The 14,852-nt window shown below is 53.3% G+C and overlaps 1 protein-coding gene across 2 annotated transcripts; it reads left to right on the top strand.

Annotated features, from left to right (window-relative positions):
* The first annotated feature begins 24 nt into the window (after nt 1–24).
* On the top strand, nt 25–13,268 carry ABCG4 (ATP binding cassette subfamily G member 4). 2 transcript variants are annotated; one of them, XM_017870508.1, is made up of 15 exons: nt 25–188; nt 775–1,024; nt 4,853–4,970; nt 5,085–5,217; nt 5,348–5,398; nt 5,593–5,738; nt 7,150–7,273; nt 7,385–7,499; nt 7,687–7,829; nt 8,717–8,815; nt 9,033–9,201; nt 9,305–9,405; nt 10,848–11,006; nt 11,158–11,276; nt 11,501–13,268. In XM_017870508.1, exons 2-15 carry the CDS (start codon nt 787–789, stop codon nt 11,724–11,726), a joined length of 1,941 nt encoding a protein of 646 aa, XP_017725997.1. In that variant the 5' UTR covers nt 25–188; nt 775–786; the 3' UTR covers nt 11,727–13,268. The 2 variants fall into 2 exon arrangements, with proteins under 2 accessions (XP_017725997.1, XP_017725998.1); XM_017870509.1 differs by having other exon boundaries at nt 51–105.
* Nucleotides 13,269–14,852: the final 1,584 nt, after the last annotated feature.

Raw genomic sequence — 14,852 nt, 5'->3', positions numbered from 1 at the left:
GAGCCGAGGGCCGGCCCTCCTGCCTCGCCTGCCCCGCCCCGGCCCCGCCCCGGCCCGGGCCGCGGGGACCGGGAGCCGGGACGCGGGTGCCGCAGCCCGAGGCAGGTAAGGGGATCCCCGGCTCTCCGTCCCTGGTCCGTGGCAGCGCTGAGCATCCCTGCCCCGCACTGGCCCGGGGGCGCGTCAAGGTGACTAGGCATGCGGGAGATGGGGCGGGGGCTTGAGCCGCCGTGGGGTGCTTAGTTTTGAGTCCGGGTGGTGCGCCTGGCTTTGGGGACAGCCCGGGGCACGCGGGCCCGGGGGTGCCGGCGGGAGGGCCCGGCCTGGGCATCGTGCCAAGGGATGGGGAGTGGGACGCAGCTGGAGGCCTGAAGCCTCCTCCTCTCCGCCTTCCCCTGGTCCGCCCTGCACTCACCCTGATACCCCGACCTCCTAGCCGGCAGCCTCCACCGGCTGCCCCTTCTCCCCCGCCCCCTTTCCCTTCAGTCCCCAGGGGCTGCTGGCCTGCGGGGTAAGGAGATTAGAGAAGCCGCGGGGAGGAAGGAGCGATTGAGGGCTTCAAGGGGACGGGCTGGAGCCAGGTTGGAGCTGGGCTGCCCGGGACTGAGCGTCTCCGTGCGGGGAGTGGGGGGCGGGGGCAGAGTGCGGAGCTAACAGTCGCGGATCTGCCCCGAGAAGGAGGTGGGGAGTGGGGCGGGGAAGCATTAGAACGCCAGGGAGCTTTGAGCGGGGCTCGGTAGTCTGCCCCAAACTGAGCAGGCCCTCTCCCCGCAGGCCGGCGGCGTGATGGCGGAGAAGGCGCTGGAGGCTGTGGGCTGTGGACTAGGTCCGGGGGCTGTGGCCATGGCAGTGACGCTGGAGGACGGGGCGGAACCCCCTGTGCTGACCACGCACCTGAAGAAGGTGGAGAACCACATCACTGAAGCCCAGCGCTTCTCCCACCTACCCAAGCGCTCAGCCGTGGACATCGAGTTCGTGGAGCTGTCCTATTCCGTGCGGGAGGGGCCCTGCTGGCGCAAAAGGGGTAGGGAACAGCCTGGTAGGGGGAGTCCGTGGGCCCTCTCTGAGTTGCCTCTCCAGAAGCATGAGGCCTGGGTGTCCCATGTTCGGCAAGTCCTGCACCAGTGGGCTCTGTGGAAACACTGAAAGCTGGGTCCCAGCCCGTTGCTCACTGCACTGTTGGGGTGTCAGGATCTACTCTCCCCCACACCTGTGAGCACCATGGGATACTGGGTGCAATTGGTTATCGAAGCTTTATCTTCTAAAGAGATCCCGTGACCTCTGGTCCTTGAGTGGTCCTTGATGAGTTTTCCTTCTTTTGTTTATGGAAGATTCCTAACTGTGAGGACTAGTATGAAAAAGCAAGGGGCTGTGTCTGCAGGGTTGAGCAATACCCTTGGACCTAATTATAAAGATGTTCTCATTCCTGTCATCTTATTCCATTCTTACCACAGTGCTCAGAAGCAGGGAGGGTGGCGGTTTGGCAGGATAGATGTCATCTCTTTGTTACTAATAAGGAAACTGAGGCCCAGGGAAGTTGAGTAACTTGACCAATGTCACACAGCTAGTAAGTGGCAGAGCTGGGACCAGAAGCCTGGTTTCATTCAGGCTTCATTCAGAAGCATTGTTCTTTTCTGTCTCTTTCCTGTACAGCAATCCCATCACCTCCACCTTCCCACCCATGAGGACAGGTTCCCCTGAACCCTGAGCAGCCCCTGCAGCCCCTACCCTGAGCAGCTTTAGCTGATAATAGGGAAGCTGAGGCTGTTTCCCAGAGCCTGGGTGTGGGCCAGGGGTGGGGCTGGGACATTGTTCTCTGAGGTTTGACAAATAGGTTTGGGGTGCTTCAGAGTAGGGCTGAGCATGATCTTCTCTGCACTCTCCAAACCCTCACTCCCAAGAGTGACCAAAAGGTCACATGACTGAGCCAATGGAAACTGAGGCATCTAGGCTTCCTGCCCAGTGTGCCCTGTCCCTAAGCAGCCTCTTTGAGTCCTGAGACCAGCTCTGGGCAAGGTGATGAGGCAGTTGTTATTTCCTTAGCTCTCTCATTTCCTCATAATTTTAAGAAGAAACTAAGATTGTTTTAAAAATGTGTCTAGACGGGCCAGCTCTCCAGTTGCTTCCATGTGCCAGCCACAGATTGATACCCCTCACCTGGCCTTTCCTCCTGTTGACCTTGCCAGCCTCATTCTGCTCTACTGGCCATTTTGCCATTTCTTTCATCTGTCATCCCTTTCTCTGGCCCCTGCCCTCCCCTCGATGACTTCTCTTTTCCATTGAATCCCTCTCCCCTTCTTTAGAGGACAGAAAGCAGTTAGGGGTAGGCAGAAAGGAAAGAAAGCAAGGCAGATGGAGAGAGAGAGAGAGTTCTGCCTTTCCCAAGTAAGGGTTTGTTATTTCCCCTAAATATATATGGCATTTCTTATTTTTTCAAAACAGCTTCCTTTTAATTATTATTAATAATCTCACTTAACATTAATAATAACCTTATTAAGTCCTTGGGAATATATATTATTATCCTTCCTTTATAGATGAGGAGTCAGAGGCCTTAAAGATTAAGTGACTTGACAAAATTGCAAAGAGAGCTACTGATGGTGGCAGAACTAGAATACCAGTGTCTCTCCAGCCCAAGGTCCTGGCTGGCCTCTTCTGTGCTGAGCAGTTGTGGGACATGGGTTCCTAGTCACTTATAAGCTGTGTGACCTTGGGCAGGCTGCTTACCCGTTCTTGGCCTTGCTTTTCTCATCTGTAAACAGGGATGATAAGAATACACAGACGTGTAAAGCTCAGCTGAGGCGGTATCTGTGAGAGGCAAATGTAAGATGATTTTTGTGTTAGGCATCAGTGTTCAACCAGCTACTGTAATTAATTAAGGGGAAGGTTCGTTGTTGCCAGTTTCTTCTCCTGCAAGAGATCACTTCCTGTGAGTGGCTCTGAAGGCATATGCTGGAGTGCACCACCAAATGTCTCTGACTGATGGCGAGGAGGACTGAGGCAGAGGGCTAGAGCCTACGGCTTCCCTCTCCCAGGAAAGAACTTGCTGTGTGACCCTGGGTGAGTCACTAGATGTCTCTGGTCCCCAGTTGCCTCACCCATGTTGTTAGAGAAACAGTTGAAGCTTTGTAAACCATGGGTACCATCCAGGCAGTTGCTATGATCAGGACCTGACAGTGGGCAGGAGCTGCTCCCCCTTCTGACGGGAAGCATCCAGAGGGACAGCGGGGGCCAGAACACAGTCTTGGGTGTTGTGGAGGGAGGGTTAAATATGCCTTCCCTTCACTGTCTCCACTAAGAACACTAAGGAGGTGAAATGGGGAGGGACTTGGGCTCTGTGGAGGTCAGAGGGGGCGGCAATGAGCAAGGTGCTAGGTAAGGGATTGGCATGTCCTCACCTATGAGGCAGGTCTGCCAGCATCGCAAGCGAGGCCCTCCTTGATGGTTTTATCCTTCTCCTCCACTTCCATGTCTCACCAGGTCACTCCATGTAGGTTCTGCCCTCTGTTCCTTGGATTGTGAGTGTATATACACATGCTTTTATATCACAGAGCTTTTCCTCCCAAAGCCTGGAGGGCCTCTGCTTTCCCTTTGCCTTTTAGAATCCTGCTCATCCTCCAAGGCTTAGCTCAAATGCCACCTCTTCCATAAGGCCAGTCTTGATTTTCCCCTTGGCCCCCCCCGACTCACGTCAATTCCATTGTTTTGCATTCTCACAGCACATTTTTTGTACTTCTGTTATAACTCTAATTTTATTTTTCTTCATAGATTTTTTTGTGTCTGTCTTACTTAGATTATGACCTTCTTGAATACAAAAACTATGTCTTCCTCAATTTTTGTCCAGTGTTTGGTACAGAGCTTGGTATATAGTAGATATCAATAAGCATTTGTCAAGTAGAATTAATAGTAAAATGTCACTTTTTAATGCATTCTATGTGCCAAGCACTGTGTCATATGTTTTACATATATTATCTCATTGAATCTTTACAACAACCCTATGAGATAGGTACTATCATCCTCATTTTACAGATGAGGGACCTGGAGCTCAGAGAGGTTAAGCAACTTGCCCGAGGTCACACAGCTGGTAAGTGTGGAGCCAGAATTTGAACCCAGATCCACCTGACTCCAAACCGTGCTCTAAATGCATATGCTGCCTTCCAATGAATGAATGAAAGGTGAGATTTTACTGGGCCATGTAGGGGCTAGAGAGACAAGCCTGGTGGGCAGAGAGAGTGCAAAGAAGAAGGCTTTTTCTGAATTAGAGAAAAGCTCTGAGAACTCGCGCTCATGGAACAGACACTTACTGAACATCTACTACAGGCCAGACAGTCTACTGAGATTACCAAGATGAGTGAGACACTGCCCCCAAGGAGCTCACTGACTAAGAGGCTGGGAGAGTGGGGCAAGTGACAGGCACATCAAGTAACAAACATGCTAGGATAGGAGAGGTGCTATGGAAACACAGGGGATAGGCAGCCAGCTCGGGCTGTAGTAGTGGGAAAGTTTTCCTGGCGGGGGCGAGACAGTGGCCGCTGTGATCACAGAAGAGGACCAGGGTCTTCTACAGCTTTGATCCCCTCTCCACACCCATCTATGAGATATGTGGATTTTCCCACGCCCTTCAGAAGAGGATTGTTGCCTCTGGTACTTTGATATTAGTGGTGGTGGTTTCTAGGGGGACGGGATGAGAGGGACGGGTTCCTGCCAGGGCTATGAGGGTTGTTCCTCCATCCTAACCCAATCATACTGAATAGGGACTACCTATTTCATTGATAGCCATGGCTGCTCCTAAGAATTTTGGGGGTACCTCTGTTCACTGCAGCCTGACCAAAAATTCCTCCTCTCCTCACTGCAGGTTATAAGACCCTTCTCAAGTGCCTCTCAGGTAAATTCTGCCGCCGGGAACTGATTGGCATCATGGGCCCCTCAGGGGCTGGCAAGTCCACGTTCATGAACATCTTGGCAGGATACAGGTAAGAATGAGATGGGTGGAATGGGGGCAGGACTCAGGAAGAAGTATCCCTTGGGGAACACAGAAGGTATTCTGAAGTGGCTTTGACCCCCATCCTCAACCCACATCCCTGCAGGGAGTCTGGAATGAAGGGGCAGATCCTGGTTAATGGGAGGCCGCGGGAGCTGAGGACTTTCCGCAAGATGTCCTGCTACATCATGCAAGATGACATGCTGCTGCCGCACCTCACGGTGTTGGAAGCCATGATGGTGAGGGCTGAATAGTCCCCTCCTCCCAGCAATCCCCTCTGTCTGCTGTCCTCACCTTCCCCATTGGCGGAGGGGTCAAGGCAGAGCTCCCTCCCACACATACTTCTCTTGCTTACTCTCTGGACCCCAGGTCTCTGCTAACCTGAAGCTGAGTGAGAAGCAGGAGGTGAAGAAGGAGCTGGTGAGTGGAGAAGGGAGGCAGCGGCACCACTCCCTTTTGTGGTGCTGCTGAGCTCAAGGCCCCGAGCTGGGGGTGGGAGAGTGGTGGCTTAGGCCGAGACAATGGACTTAAGGGAGATGCTTTTTGAAACTGGGGTGGTGCCTGGGGGAAGCAGAGACTCCGAAGCTGACCTGGCATGGGTGGGGCGGGGCCAGGTGACAGAGATCCTGACGGCACTGGGCCTGATGTCGTGCTCCCACACGAGGACAGCCCTGCTCTCCGGCGGGCAGAGGAAGCGTCTGGCCATCGCCCTGGAGCTGGTCAATAACCCGCCTGTCATGTTCTTTGATGAGCCCACCAGGTAGTTCTCTTCACCCTTTCCCACCAGGATACCCCTCTCCTCTCGGCCCTGAGCCAGGGCTGGAGGCTGTATCTTCTCCATGATCCAGAGCCTCTGTTCACATCCTCCTGGGGCCAAGATAAGGGCTTCTTCCTCATCTCCATCCTTGCCAAATCTGTTGCTGTGAGTGGCCCCATCCTTCATTCGGGCAGAGATCCAAATGTCCTCCCTGATTGACACCTCCCTCTCCAGTCACCCTCGGCCATCAGTCACCAAGTCCTGTTGATTCCACCTCCTTTTGATATCTCTCAGATTTGCCCTGCCCCATCTCTAATGTTGATGTTAAATTCAGGACAGCAACAGATTCTTATCTCCTTGTCTCCACTGTCTCCCAGTCAGTCCTTCCTCCAAACTGCAGCTAGAGTGAACTTTCTTTTACTTTTTTAAGATGGAGTCTTGCTCTGTCAACCAGGCTGGAGTGCAGTGGTGCAATCTCAGCTCACTGCAACCTCTGCCTCCTCGGTTCAAGCGATTCTCCTGCCTCAGTCTCTTGAGTAGCTGGGATTACAGGCACATACCACTATGCCCAGCCAATTTTTGTATTTTTAGTAGAGACGGGGTTTCACCATGTTGGTCAGGCTGGTCTTGAACTTCTGACCTCGTGATTCACCCGCCTTGGCCTCCCAAAGTGCTGGGATTACAGGCGTGAGCCACCATGCCTGACCAGAGTGAACTTTCTAAACACAGGTCTGCAGTGCTCACTCCCCTGCTTAAAACATGCAGTGTTTCCTGTCCCACTTGTCCTCAAAATAAAGTCAGGTGACTTACAAGGGCCTGGTCTGAACCTACTTCTCCAGCCTCATGTCATGTACTTTATGCTCTAATAATACTGAGTTGCTTATAATTCCCTGGTCAAGCCACGTGTTCCATGCCTCTAAGCTTTGCCCATGCTGTGTCTTCTGCTGGAATGCCCTTCACCACTGTGCCTCCCCTCTTCCCTTCACCTGCTTAGCTCTTACTCCTGGGCTCGCTCAGGAATCTTCTCTGACTACCCTCCAACACCTGATACAGCTGAGCTGAATCCTCCCCCTCTTTCACCCAGTGTTGCTACAGCACTTTCCACATTACCCAAAATCATCTGTGTGCTTGTCTCTCTCTCCTTCCAGACCAGAGTCTATGTATTATTTATGTATCATTGTAATCCCAGTGCCTGGCATACAACAGATCCTCAATATATGCTTATTAAACTGAACCGTGCTCTGGGCTTCTGGGTATACCTCCAAGTGCCTGAACAGTAAAGGATACAGATGTGGCCAGAGTGCCCTCTTCCTGCCAGATTCATCCCCTTCACAGCAGCTGCCCCACCCCAGACACTCCCTTCTTTTGGCCTCACCCACCTCACATGGCCCCCTGGTGGCCTCTCTCTGGACAGTGGTCTGGATAGCGCCTCTTGTTTCCAAGTGGTGTCCCTCATGAAGTCCCTGGCACAGGGGGGCCGTACCATCATCTGCACCATCCACCAGCCCAGTGCCAAGCTCTTTGAGATGTTTGACAAGGTGAGTGTCTCCAGGCCTCAAGGAGGATTGGCTTGAGATGGAGGGATGGAAGGGGGTCAGTAGAGGTGCCTGGCCCGCTGCTCCTTCCTTACCCTTCTCTTTCTGCTGCAGCTCTACATCCTGAGCCAGGGTCAGTGCATCTTCAAAGGTGTGGTCACCAACCTGATCCCCTATCTAAAGGGACTCGGCTTGCACTGCCCCACTTACCACAACCCGGCTGACTTCAGTGAGTGGGGGTCTGTTGGTAGGGGCTGGGAAACAGCAGCGGGCCAAACCTGGAGGCTCTGCACTCAGGCCTTCTAGGGATAGGGATCTCACCGTTGCCTGCCTTCCCCACACACCCAAGGTGGGACTGACTTGCCCTTGGGAAGTGAGGATGAATCTAAACTGAGCTCTCCACTCTGTGTCCCCAGTCATCGAGGTGGCCTCTGGCGAGTATGGAGACCTGAACCCCATGTTGTTCAGGGCTGTGCAGAATGGGCTGTGTGCCATGGCTGAGAAGAAGAGCAGCCCTGAGAAGAATGAGGTCCCTGCCCCCTGCCCCCCTTGTCCTCCAGTGAGTAGGGGTGGAGAGGGCAGAGAGGGCATAGTTGGGGAGGGGAGACTGGGCCATGGACAGTGGCCCTGTCAAAGAGGCTGTTCCCTGGAGGCATTGCAACCATTGGGTACTAGGAAGAACCTAGGACTTGGAATCGACCTACTGTGAACAGCACCGTGACCTTAGGCACGTTATTTAACCTCCTTGAGCTCCAGTTTCCTCATTCACGTATTCATTTGGCAAGTTCTTGTTGAGCAGCTACAGTGTGCTGTCCTTGGTCCTGGCATAGTGCTCATCTGGTAAGCAAGATCAACATGGTCCCCAGCCTTGTGGCCAGTGTGGCTTACTGTTCTCTCTAACTTAGAGATGATGATACTTACCTCACAGGGTGATTGGGAGGACTAATCACATAATCACATAAAGCTCTTAGCACTGTAGCTGGTACAGCAGGCATCTGCCCGGTGCTAGTTGTCTTCCTTAAATGAGACACTATAACCCCTGAAAACCAGATTGGTTAGTTTTTGTTGTTATTGTTGTCATTATCATCATTATTAAATAATATTACTGTAAAATTAGTGGCATAAAGGGATTATACCCTTAGAGTGAATATGTTTTGATGGATTAAAGAAGTAACCCATCTATTATTAGCCACCATGGGTGTCCATTACTTTCTTTCCATCTCCTCCCTCCCAAGTTTTTGCCCCGTCTTTGTGTCTGAATCTCACTCTGATTCACACCCCTAAGCCTGGCTTTCAGGAACACAACTTAATGGTGGAAGATTCTCTGTAGACTTGGAGGACCCCTGCCCTGGGGAAGAGCTCTGAGGTTTTCCATTCACTGAGCTGGGGGTTCTGTGGGTGAATGGGGTAGGCTCACCTGATCCCGATCCAATTTCTTCTTCCCAGGAAGTGGATCCCATTGAAAGCCACACCTTTGCCACCAGCACCCTCACACAGTTCTGCATCCTCTTCAAGAGGACCTTCCTGTCCATCCTCAGGGACACGGTGAGGCGTCAGGCTAGGGGAGAGGAGGCTGGCACAGGCCTGACCTTTTGGGCTGTAGGATCCTAGCAGCTGAGATGGGAATGGGGACCCTCCCTCATAGCCCCACAATGTGCCTGTGGGTCTCTGTGCCTGTGAGGGCAGCTACGAGATCCTACCCTGCTCAGTGGCTTGCCCTGGCCTGTAACACATCCCTCTCCTGGTGATGACCCCTCCCAAGGTCCTGACCCACCTGCGGTTCATGTCCCACGTGGTTATTGGCGTGCTCATCGGCCTCCTCTACCTGCATATTGGCGACGATGCCAGCAAGGTCTTCAACAACACCGGCTGCCTCTTCTTCTCCATGCTGTTCCTCATGTTCGCTGCCCTCATGCCAACTGTGCTCACCTGTGAGCTGAGCTGCCCTGGGCATGGGGCAAGGGCGTGGGTGCTGGGGCTTGGGGCAGGGGCCAGGGTGTTCGCTGGCTGTGCCTAAGCAGCCTGTGTCCTCAGTCCCCCTAGAGATGGCGGTCTTCATGAGGGAGCACCTCAACTACTGGTACAGCCTCAAAGCGTATTACCTGGCCAAGACCATGGCTGACGTGCCCTTTCAGGTGGGCCTCTTCCTCCCACCTGCCCAGTGCCTCCATCTTGTTTTGCTCCTTCTGTCCTTGCTTTCTTGCCTCCCTCAAACTTGTCACTTTCCTTCCTTTGCTGTCCTACTCACTTAGCAAATAGATGGTGAGTACCTATCATAGGCCAAGCTCTGTACCAGGTCTTAGGGATATAGCAATGAACTAGACTGATGTAGTCTTGACCACGTGGAACTTATGTTTTAATGAGAACAACTGACAGCGAACAGAAAACGATGAAAATAACCCTATAGGGCCGGGCGCGGTGGCTCACGCCTGTAATCCCAGCATTTTGGGAGGCCAAGGCTGGAGGATCACTTGAGCTCAGGAGTCTGAGACCAGCCTGGGCAACATGACGAAATCCCATCTCTACTGAAAATACAAAAATTAGTGAGGCATGGTGTTGTGCACCTGTAGTCCCAGCTACTGGGAGCAGTGGGGGTTGGAGGGCGGTGTTGAGGTGGGAGGATTGCTTGAGCCCAGGAGGCAGAGGTTGCAGTAAGCCTCCAGATTGCGCCACTGCACTCTAGCCTGGATGAGTTAGTAAGAGACCCTGTCTCAAAAAAAAAAAAAAAAAAAGAGGAAATAGCCCTACAAATGACTCTGTAACTCTTATTAGGGGCGGTCGACAGTGGTGTACTCTCTGGCTCTTACTGCCACTTGCTACCTGCAAGATCTTGGGCAAATCACTCTCTTTGCTAAAGTGTCCCCATCTATAAAGTGGAATGACAATAGTATCTACCTCAGGATTGTTAGAATTGAATGAGTTAATGTATATAAAGTACTTAGAATAGTGCTTGGCACACACAAAGTGCCAAATAAATGTTAGCTAGTTGTTACTGCCAATACCACCCTGTTCCAAGCATCAGGGCCACCAGTAATCCACAGGGTGCATTTGTGCAAATTAGAAAAAGGTGCCCCTTCCTCAGGGTGGACAGCGTAACAGGATGCTTGGCTTAATAAGAAGAGCACGAGCTGGACCTTTGGCCTTTGGTTGGCTCTTGGTTAGATGCCCTTGAGCAGGGGATGACTGTATTTAGTAGGCTCAGACCCTGCCCTCTAGGAGTTGGTAGGTCATGGGGGAACAAAATGGCTCTCCTATGGAGAGTTAATTAATTAACAATATAATGAATAAGTTGGTCCAGGTGGGAAGGACTTTACGCGCTCAGGAAAGGGAAAAATCACCGTGCCTGAAGCAGTCACGGTGGACCCAACGGAACACGTGAGACAAGATAAGTGAGGGTCATATGGCCAGGGAGGAAGGGGACGTGTGTCAGTCTGGGGGACAGCTTGAACAAGAGTGTGGAGGCAGGATGGGCACCTAGGAATAGGTATTCTAGAGGCCCAGGTTTGGGTGGAGTGGAGGTCTTGGCTGCTGCACCCCTGGCTTGAAGTCCACTGCCCAGTCCGTGCCCACTCCCCAGGTGGTGTGTCCGGTGGTGTACTGCAGCATTGTGTATTGGATGACGGGCCAGCCTGCTGAGACCAGCCGCTTCCTGCTCTTCTCAGCCCTGGCCACCGCCACCGCCTTGGTGGCCCAATCTTTGGGGCTGCTGATCGGAGCTGCTTCCAACTCCCTACAGGTGGGAGGCCGGCAGCTGGGGATTCCCAAGGTGGGAGGAGGTCTTGTGGGAGGAAGCAGGGCCTGGTGCAAAGGGTAGGGTGGAGTTCTAGGAAACCTGGGTTTGTCCTGGTCACCCCTATGATGGCCTGGCCCCCTCTCGTCCCCTCTAGGTGGCCACCTTTGTGGGCCCAGTTACCGCTATCCCTGTCCTCTTGTTCTCCGGCTTCTTTGTTAGCTTCAAGACCATCCCCACTTACCTGCAGTGGAGCTCCTATCTCTCCTATGTCAGGTCAGTACCCCTGCCCTCCTCATTCGCCTCTGCTTCTCCCTGGAGGAGTCCATACCCAGGACTTCCTGGGTTGTGCCAAGTCTGCTGCCTGTCCCATTATCCTTTGGGCAGGGGCACCCTGGCTGCACCCCAGGGATGAGAGCATTGCAGCTGGGCTCTGGCAGTTTTCTCAGAGAGCAGGGACCCTGTGTGCTGTGTCCTGTCTGATATCCTTGCCTGCCTAGGTATGGCTTTGAGGGTGTGATCCTGACGATCTATGGCATGGAGCGAGGAGACCTGACATGTTTAGAGGAACGCTGTCCGTTCCGCGAGCCACAGAGCATCCTCCGAGCGCTGGATGTGGAGGATGCCAAGCTCTACATGGACTTCCTGGTCTTGGGCATCTTCTTCCTAGCCCTGCGGCTGCTGGCCTACCTTGTGCTCCGTTACCGGGTCAAATCAGAGAGATAGAGGCTTGCCCCAGCCTATACCCCAGCCCCCGCAGCAGGAAGGCCCCAGCCCCAGCCCTCTGGGACTGTTTTAACCTTATAGACTTGGGCACTGGTTCCTGGCGGGGCTACCCTCTCCTCCCTTGGCTCCTCCACAGGTTGGCTGTCGGACAGCACTCCCAGCCTGGGCTCTGGGAGTGGGGGCTCCAGCCCTCCCCACCATGCCCAGGAGTCTTCCCAAGTTGATGCAGTTTGTAGCTTCCTCCCTACTCTCTCCAACACCTGCATGCAAAGACCACTGGGAGGCTGCTCCTTCCTTCCTGCCCATGGCACCCTCCTCTGCTGTCTGCCTGGGAGCCCCAGGCTCTCCAGGCCCCCACTTACAACTGACCAAAGTGGCCCCCTCTGGGGGTCCCCACCACACAAGTGTTTGTAAACTGGGCTGCTATAAGGTTGGAGTTCCAGGGCTGGGCCCTGGTGGGGTCCCCTGGAAGTCCCATTATGGACGTTGAAATGGACAGGGAAGGACTCTGGAAGTCTCTTCCTCCTCCTCCTCTTCTCCCTACCCCTAGACCCTGGCTGACTTGGACAATCTGCCAGGACAGAAGCTGGATTTTCTGTCTAGGTCACTACTCCCAATCCTGGGGATTGGAGAGGCCTGGGGCTGTGGGATGCCCCGTCCTCCTCCCCATCACCTTTGGTGGGAGTAGGGCCTGGTGGCACCTGTGCAATAATGTCTGTGTTTCTCTCCCACCTGCCACTGGAACTGGAGAATGCACTTTATTCTGGGGGGTGAGTGGGGGAAGACCCAACCCTCCTTTCTCGCTGCCCCTGATACATGCACGGTCTCGTGATGCTCCCTCCCTCTCCGGAGTGACAGGCACATACATGCAAACAGGCCATCTCAGCCCTACACACTTGCCATCCTCTACAGTGCAGAGGAAGAATGATGGTGGCATGCTGGTGGTGGCGGGAGGACAGTGCCAACCTCCTCCTGGGGATCCCATGTTGGAGACTCTAAGGATAAGGCTGGTGCTGCCCAGGGTGTCTACAGGACCTGCAGGTGTCTACCCCCAAGTCTCCCCTCCTCCCGAGCCAGGGGTGGCACAGGGCACTAGATCCCTGGAGTTCAAGACCCAACACAAGCACAAGCACGGGCATAAGTTGGCCTTGGCCACTGCCACCCATGGCCCTCCTTTTGTGCTCCATGCTGGCATCTTCACTCCCCTACCCCTTCCCCAGTCACTGCTGTTCATTCAAACCCCTGTCCGTGTCCCTCCACCGTTCCTATCAGCAGGTGGCCCCTGGGCATCAGAACAGCCTCCCGTGGGCACCAGGTGGCAGACACAGAGCATGTCTGGCTTTCCTGGTGGGTCCAGGTTCATTCTGTTTCTTGTTTCCCCTCCCCCAGGGCTCATTTCCCTCCTTTTTCCTGTATACATCCATGTCTACCTCCTCTCACCCTGCCACAGATTCTTCCTATCACACAGAGATGCCAGTTGTATTCGTGGGATTTCACCCATTATTAATAAAACCTATATTTATACAGTATGTAATGTGTAAATGTGTGTGGATCTGCCTCCTGGTACTGTGCGCTGCAAGGGGATCTTCAAAGCATTTGGCAAGATGCTTGTCAGCCGTAGGGAGTCTGTGGCAGGGGATAGTAGGTCCTAGGTACATGTCAAGCTAGTGAACATGTAGCTTAAGAAATATTTGTGTTGCCGGGCGCGGTGGCTCATGCCTGTAATCCCAGCACTTTGGGAGGCCGAGATGGGTGGATCACGAGGTCAGGAGATCGAGACCATCTTGGCTAACACAGTGAAACCCCGTCTCTACCAAAAATACAAAAAAATAGCCGGGGATGGTGGTGGGCGCCTGTAGTCCCAGCTACTCGGGAGGTTGAGGCAGGAGAATGGCATGAACCTGGGAGGTGGAGGTTGCAGTGAGCTGAGATTGCACCCCTGCACTCCAGCCTGAGCAACAGAGTGAGACTCCATCTCAAAAAAAAGAAAAAAAAAAAGATAAAAATATTTGTGTCATGTTTTCCATTTCACAGAGGCTTCACTTTCATTATCTCAAGGGAGTCCCATGCTGCCCCTGCACCATCCTTGTTTGTAGGTGAGAGAACTGAGACTTGGGTTAAGGAACCTACCCAAGGGCCCTCAACGAATGGAGGAGGAATAAGGCCTGGAGACCAGATCTTCTGCCTCCGTAGTCCTCATTCTTGGCATTGGTCAATGACATTTGTTCATGGTGGATCCACATGCTGTGTGGGGGAGCCGTGTGTCTGTTGCATGGGCGAGTTCTTGCCCAAATGATGCCTGCCTCTGTGTTCAGGACTCACTGAGCTCTGGGTGTGCCTGCAGGGGTGGCATGTGTTAATGGTTCTGGAGGGCAGTGAGAAGCAGGAAAGACCCTGGCGCCCCATCCCTAGGATGGGGGTGGTGGGGACCTCACTGGGCTTACTTGCCTTTCCCCTTTGCTTCTCCTCTTCTTTCCACCCAGCCACCCTTACTGGGGCTGAACTGTCAGCCACCAGGAATACAAATGGGTTTGGTGACTGGGGGTTTGGATCAGGCAACTGTCCAGAAGTTCTTGAGGGCTGGGGGCAGGACAACCCAAGAAGCAGCACACTGACTTACCCTCTTCTCTCCTGGGCCTGCTGCTTGGGGACTGAAGGAAATGACTGGCATCAACCTGCCAGCTGCCTGGAACACCCTAGTGCCACACATAGACTTAAGTGACCCAAACTAAACTAGAGTCCAATTTATGAGTGGTTGGGTGCTCACCTGGAGATGAATGACTTTTTTTTTTTCTTATGGAGGTTTGTGATGGGAGCGGAAAGCATGAAGAAGTCTGAGTTCAAGCTGCTGGAATTCTAGTTAGATTTAGAGGGCATTCTGGGTGCCACCTTCTCCCTGGAGTGATGCCAAGAGATGGCTTTTGACATATCAAAGGGCATGAAATCCCACCATTAAAGAATCTTTCTTAAGATTCTTATTATACTCTCTCCATTTTTCTTTTTTATTTAAAGACAGGGTCTCACTCTGTCACCTAGGCTGCAGTGCAGTGGTACAAACATAGCTCATTGCAGCCTTGAACTCCTGGGCTCAAGGGATCCTCCTCCCTCAGCCTCCTGAGTAGCTGG

Source organism: Rhinopithecus bieti, unplaced genomic scaffold, assembly GCF_001698545.2.
Source record: "Rhinopithecus bieti isolate Rb0 unplaced genomic scaffold, ASM169854v2 scaffold_5002, whole genome shotgun sequence".
Classification (NCBI taxonomy): domain Eukaryota; kingdom Metazoa; phylum Chordata; class Mammalia; order Primates; family Cercopithecidae; genus Rhinopithecus; species Rhinopithecus bieti.
This window is presented reverse-complemented; position numbering and strand designations above follow the sequence as displayed.

Excerpts from the sequence above, each read along its gene's own strand:
- ABCG4 (XM_017870508.1), top strand. The coding sequence starts at position 787 with ATGGCGGAGAAGGCGCTGGAGGCTGTGGGCTGTGGACTAGGTCCGGGG. Across the intron at positions 7,500-7,686 it reads CCACAACCCGGCTGACTTCA|TCATCGAGGTGGCCTCTGGC; the intron begins GTGAGTGGGGGT and ends CTGTGTCCCCAG. Across the intron at positions 11,007-11,157 it reads CTGCTTCCAACTCCCTACAG|GTGGCCACCTTTGTGGGCCC; the intron begins GTGGGAGGCCGG and ends CGTCCCCTCTAG.